This window comes from Gossypium arboreum, chromosome 13, assembly GCF_025698485.1.
Source record: "Gossypium arboreum isolate Shixiya-1 chromosome 13, ASM2569848v2, whole genome shotgun sequence".
In the NCBI taxonomy this organism is placed as follows: Eukaryota; Viridiplantae; Streptophyta; class Magnoliopsida; order Malvales; family Malvaceae; genus Gossypium; species Gossypium arboreum.
In genome coordinates, this window is record NC_069082.1 from 19106166 (window position 1) to 19112530 (window position 6365).

Consider the following 6365-nt stretch of genomic DNA (forward strand, 5'->3'; position numbering starts at 1 on the left):
AGTTAAAAGTACATATATTTTCGTGTTTTCAATTTACGGTTGATTTTTATTCGCGGTGCGTGAAATTGTAGAAACAAGTTGAATTCCACACAAAGCTTGCAGCCTGCTTCAGTTAAAAGCATAAATGTTTTGCTCATCGGACTATTTCAAATCAGTTAAAAAGCTTAATTGTTTCGCTCATCGGACTATTTCAAACAACAGGTGGCATGCAATGTTGTGAAATGGCTACACGTGGCATTAACAAGTCCCCCATGCATAAACCGTAAACTTTCTAATAACATTCTCTCCTACGGACAAATGAAATGAAATTGCTTTTGCCCTGCAAACTGAATCACGATCCCTAATTTACTCAACAATTTTTCTGCAGGTATTTCATCTCAATTCCTTGGGATTTTCTTTTTATATGTAGCTATTTTTCTTCTGTTATTATCTCTGCAAATTTCTGCTGATGTTTTACAGTTGTTTCTCCTAATCCTATCCCTGTTAGGTTTCATGTATTTATTTCCAAATGCAAATTACAGGAATTTTTTTTCAAAAAAAAGAAAGTGTTTTGATGTTAATCGAATCATGTGGAGTTGTAAATTGATTATTTTAATTCAAGTGATTGAGATGGCAGAGGTCGAACCATTTGGAGAGAAAAAATTTTATGTTAATCCAACCATTTGAAGTTTTGATCTGTTTTAAAGGGAATTTGGAGTTTTGATGTTAATCGAATCATGTCATTAGTTATTTTCCTTGATCATGATTGGAGAAGAAAAAATAATGTAGATACATGGGTTCTAAAACGTTAAAGGGGTAGCTGGAATAGCTTTAAAAAATATGCTACAAAATTAATATGAGAACGAAATTTTTTTCTTCTTTTTTGGCATGACCATGCCATGGCAACAATCATTGCTGATGCATCTGCATAAAGAATTTAATTGAGGCCTTCTTAACATGTAAGGGTAGGGTTTAATTGGATTTGTTTTTTGTTTGAGAGATTTGATCACAATTTTTGAAAAATATATGGGTTTTTTAACCCAAGTTTAAAAAATAAAATAAACATGGCCAAACCTTGTGGCGATTGATTGATGACCTTTCCTTTGGAGGTGCAAAATCAGAGGTTTGAGTCTCCACTCATTTGAAAGAAAAATCAAGATCGTGTTTTCGATAATTAGTCTACTTTGCATATGGTATACTCCCATTTTAGAACCTTACTAGGATTAGCTTGTGGTTTTATAAATTGGGGTAGTTACCAACTTATGCTACACATTGACTGTAGAGATGGCACAAGCAAAACAAACCAGGGAAAGTTCAGCACTTTCAAGCTGTGAAGCTTACTTTGAGAAAGTAAATTCCAGGAAGAAATTACCGCAACCGTTGCAAGAGACTTTAACAACCGCTTTTGCAAGAATCCCTGTTTCATCTTTCCCGCAAGTTCCTGCTGGCAAAGGTGCAGCTTAAGCAATTTTAAGTTGATGTACTTCGTATGAGTAATGGAAATGCCTCAATGTCTAATATGTGGCAACAAAATTTTTTTCTAGTGATTGAAATTCAAGCAGACACAACAGTTGCCGATGCTGTTAAGGTTCTATCAGATTGCAACATTTTGTCTGCACCTGTGATAAACCCAGATGCAGCCACTAGCATGAACTGGAGGGAGAGGTACTTGGGGATCATAGATTACTCAGCAATAGTTCTCTGGGTACTAGAGACTGCAGAGGTTGCTGCTGTTGCTTTATCAGCCAGCACAGCTACAGCTGTTGGTTTAGGTGCTGGAGCTGTCGGTGCTCTTGGAGCATTAGCAGTCAGTGTGACGGGCCCAGCTGCAGTTGCTGGACTAACTGTTGCTGCAGTAGGAGCCGCTGTAGCTGGTGGTGTTGCAGCTGATCAAGCATCTGGAGGAGATGCTCCAGCTGCTGCTGACAACTTGGGCAAAGAATTTTATAAAGTTATCCTTCAAGAAGAACCCTTCAAGTCAACCACTGTAAGCTTAGTGCAATGCTGCTTATATATTCAAAGAGTTGGGTGCACTTTACCATACATTCAGTTTTACTGGCTCAGCAGGTCACGTAGGCCATCTTTGTTTATCTTTAAATCCTTGGTTTTCTTTCACCACAAGTAATAAGCTTAACCGTAAATGCCCCGTCATAAGATATTCTGATTGAGCGTAGTGAAACACAACTAGAGACCAGAATGAAGATCCAGTCCTCTTTAATGCCATCACGAAACATGTGATTTATGTTTTTCAGGTGAAGTCAATAGTTAAATCATACAGGTGGGCTCCTTTTATTCCGGTTGCAACAGACAGTTCCATGTTGAGTGTCCTACTGCTACTCTCAAAATATAGACTACGAAATGTACCTGTAATTGAGCCAGGAAATCCCGAAATCCAAAACTACATTACTCAATCCGCGGTTGTTGGAGGTCTGGAAGGATGCAAAGGGAGGGACTGGTTTGATTGTATTGCTGCACGGCCTATTTCGGATATGGGACTCCCTTTCATGTCTTCTAATGAGGTGAAACTTTACTGTCACTTCAAGTAACTAGTAAATATTTTTTTGCAAGCTAATTTCAACACTAAACTTCAATTACTTATCTTCTTTGTCAGGTTATTAGCATCCAAAATGATGACCTGGTTCTTGAAGCTTTCAAAAGAATGAGAGACAACCATGTTGGGGGTCTTCCGGTTGTAGAGGGGCCAAGCAAAAAGATTGTTGGGAATGTAAGCATAAGAGACATAAGACACTTGCTGCTCAAACCCGAACTTTTCTCCAATTTCAGGTACAGTGAAAGACATGCAGCTTTTAATCTGCATAGCATTTTCTCAAATTTAAATGTTGAAATTTTAAATTACCATAGGAAAACTACTCTCTACCAACAAGTGATAATTAGCAAACAGAGCCATAGGAAAATTCGATGATTCCAAGTTAGGTCACTACTGAAGATGCTTACCTAGTCTGCCTCTCCAAAACTTATATATACTATTTTAGCAAACAGTGTTCCGTGCAACCAAGGTTGGTTTAACAATGCTTTTATCTGCTTGATTCTTAATTACAGGCAGCTCACCGTGGAGGATTTCATTAGTACTGTTGTCTCAACCGGCCAAGAAATTGGGAGAGTCACCACACCAATAACATGCAAGGTAGATTCAACTCTTGGTAGTGTGATCCAGAGCCTTGCCACCAAAAGGATGCACAGAATCTATATAGTAGATGAGAATGAAGTTACAGGTGTAATTACTCTTAGAGATGTGATCTCTTGCTTCATATTTGAGCCCCCAAACTTTTTCGATAACTATTTTGGGTTTTCAGTGAAAGAAATGTTGAATAAGTGAACTGTCTCTTGTAATCACAACCCAAGAAGATGCCAGACATGCAATTGAATTTGATTTAGTTTACAATTTCTTGCCATCTTGTCTAAGCAGTTCCTCTACATGTAATTTCAAATGAACCAAATCCAATGAAATTTACTGCTTTCCTTCCATGAGCTTAAATAGACCAAAAGTTAGGTCCAGAGAGGCAAATACTGAGTGGTGAAACTTTTTTCCCAGTAACCTGGAATATACCAAGAAGATGAAAAGTTTGAATATGGTAGAGCCGAAAAAAAATTCGGATGCTATAAAAAGTTCCTGTTCATGTCACGGATATTGAACTAAATCCGGGGAATTTTCTTAATCCTCTGTCATCTATCATTAGTCTTATTCTTTCCACATCTCCCCACCTTCCTACTGCAGTGTATATGCTGGACAGTATCACAAAAGGTTCTGGATTCTCTGGCTCCAACTCTGAAAGCTTTATAGCTATTTCTTCTCCTAGCTCATAATTTAAGTGACACTTACAAGCACCAAGCAGAGAAGCAAAAATTGCAGCAGGAGGGTCTGGAAGTTCTTGTATTAGATCTTTGGCTTCCTCTAGTTTGCCGCATCGACCCAAAAGATCAACTATGCAACCAAAATGCTCAAGATTTGGGCTCAAGTTACAAACTTTATTCATCATTCTGAAAACTTGTAATCCTCTGTCAACTTGTCCAGTGTGACTACATGAAGATAGAACACCAATGAAAGTTGCTGAATTTGGCTTTACTTTTTCCTCCCGCATCAAATCAAAAATTTCAAATGCTGATCCATTCTCTCCGTTTCTTCCATAACCGGAAATCATTGCATTCCAGAATGCCGGATCATCAGGCTTTGACTCAAACTGATCAAAGATTTTACGCGCACAAGAGGAATACCCACAGTTCATATACATGTCAATGAGTGCTGTAGCCATGAACTCCTCGTTACTAATACCACTTCTTATAGCAAGACCATGGATCTCTTTTCCGTGCTTTAAAGCACACAAGATTGAACAAGCTGGCAAAAGACTGGTAATGCATTTTAAACTCAGTTCTACACCAGCAGACTGCATCTTCTCAAAATACTTAAAAGCTTCAAATCCTTTCCCTAACTGCGAAAACCCCCTTATCAATGAATTCCATGTTGCTGAATCAGGTTTCATTCCTTCAAATTCTACCTCCTCGAACAGTGCAACAGCCATCTCACTTTGATTGTTTAACATCAACCCTGCTATCATTGAATTCCATGTTATCAAGTTCCTGCTTCCTTTCATCTCCTTGAAAACATCATAGCCCCATTGCCAAGCCCGACATTTTGAATACATATCAACAAGTGCAGTTCCAACCATAGTATCAAACTGTGTCTCAATTTTCATAAGAACCCCATGAACCTGTCTGCCAAACTGTAGGTACAAAAGACTTGTACATGCAGATATAATAGAAATGAAAGTAACACAATTGGGTTGTCCTACTTGACAATTCCCCATCATGTTCTTAAACACCTGCAATACCATAAGTGGAACCCCATTTTGCAGAAGCCCTGAAAGAAAAGCATTATAGCTGACAACATTCTTATCAGTCATCTCTACAAACATGTTAGTGGCTAAAACTATTTCTCCACAGTTAGAATACATAGTCAGCAACGAAGTTGCCACGTAAACGTCCAACTCAACTCCCAACTTAATGGCCAAAGTATGAACTTGCATACCAAGTTCAAGACTTTGACAAGCTGGCAAGACGGTAGCTATAGTGAGTGAATTAGGCCTCCACAATCCAAAACAGATCTCCTTAAACAATATAAGAGCTTCATTACAATATCCGTTTCTCCAAAACCCGGAAATGATCGTGTTTAAGGAAGCCAAGTTTCGGTCAGGCATTTCATAAAACACCTTGAGGGCACATTCAAAGCAGTGCAATTTTATGTACATATCCGTGAGAGCAGTGGCAGCATAGATGTCATAGGAAAACCCAGTCTTGATGAGATGAGTGTGGAGGATTTGGCCTTGAATTGGTGAGTTGAGCTTGGTACAAGCTTTAAAGAGTGGAGGGAATGTGAATTTGTTGGGAAGTAATGATGCAATGAGGTTTTCACTGTATAGATGGAGTGCTTCTTTGTACAATCCATTTCTCACCAGTTTTATTATTTGCTGTTTCATGGGATTATAGCAAAGAAAGAAAGAAAAAGAAGAGAGAAAACAAAGAATCACCTATTATTTGAAGTGAAGGATAAAAATATCAGATTTAAATAATGATCGAATAGTAGATTTTCCGAAATCAGGTTGGATTACCGTTTGTCCATTCCGGTCTCTTCTAATTTACAGTTTTGGATTTATCATCATTTTAAAATATTTATAAATTCGAAAATATTTTTTGGAAAATATTTTCTTAATTTTTCGGAAAATATTTTACTGATTTTCCCGTGTTTGTTTGACTGAAAAGGTTATAGAAAATGTTTTCCAAGACACGGGTAAAATAGCTTTGAGTTTAGGGAAAATATCTTACCGATTTTTTTTTAAAGACATTTTTCAGAAAATCTTCCTCCAATCTCATCAATTCTCCTTTATCCGTTCTTCATTTCCTTCTTCTTCATGCAGGTAACTGCTTTGTATTTCATGTTTTTGTTGTTTCTCTCACTCAAATCTTCTTCTTCCTTTTTTTTTTTTGTTGAAGAATCTATTTGGATTTTTTGCATCTGTTTGTTCTATTTGGATTTTGCATCTTTCAACTGCTTCTTTTTTTATTTTCTCCAATTGGAAGAACGAGAAAGATTACCCACTATCATTCGCTTGACTGAGGTGAAACTTTCCCCCATTTTCTACATCAGTTCTAATGGAGGAACTGGGAGTGAGGTAGCAGTTCTAATGGGAAACTTTCCCCCAATTTGCGAGTTCTATTTTAGTGAGATTGTTAACTTTTCTGATTTCATGCTTTGGTTCCTCTATCTACTTAACATTGGTAATGAAGTTGTAAAATTCAATGGTTGTTTCAAACCTAGAAGATTCTTTTGATTATTCATGTGAGGCATGTACATAAGAACAACACATTTTAGT

General features: G+C 37.4%; 2 protein-coding genes across 2 annotated transcripts; one reads left to right on the forward strand and one right to left on the reverse strand.

The window, feature by feature from the left end:
• Positions 1-220: 220 nt before the first annotated feature.
• On the forward strand, positions 221-3382 carry LOC108480016 (SNF1-related protein kinase regulatory subunit gamma-1-like). The gene is made up of 6 exons (XM_017782912.2): positions 221-367; positions 1262-1432; positions 1524-1966; positions 2232-2498; positions 2591-2763; positions 3040-3382. The coding sequence occupies exons 2-6, from the start codon at positions 1264-1266 to the stop codon at positions 3314-3316; spliced, it is 1329 nt and encodes a 442-aa protein (XP_017638401.1). The 5' UTR covers positions 221-367; positions 1262-1263; the 3' UTR covers positions 3317-3382.
• LOC108480015 (pentatricopeptide repeat-containing protein At2g02750) lies at positions 3118-5633 on the reverse strand. The gene has a single exon (XM_017782911.2). The coding sequence runs from the start codon at positions 5469-5471 to the stop codon at positions 3615-3617; it is 1857 nt and encodes a 618-aa protein (XP_017638400.1). The 5' UTR covers positions 5472-5633; the 3' UTR covers positions 3118-3614.
• Between the last annotated feature and the right edge of the window lie 732 nt (positions 5634-6365).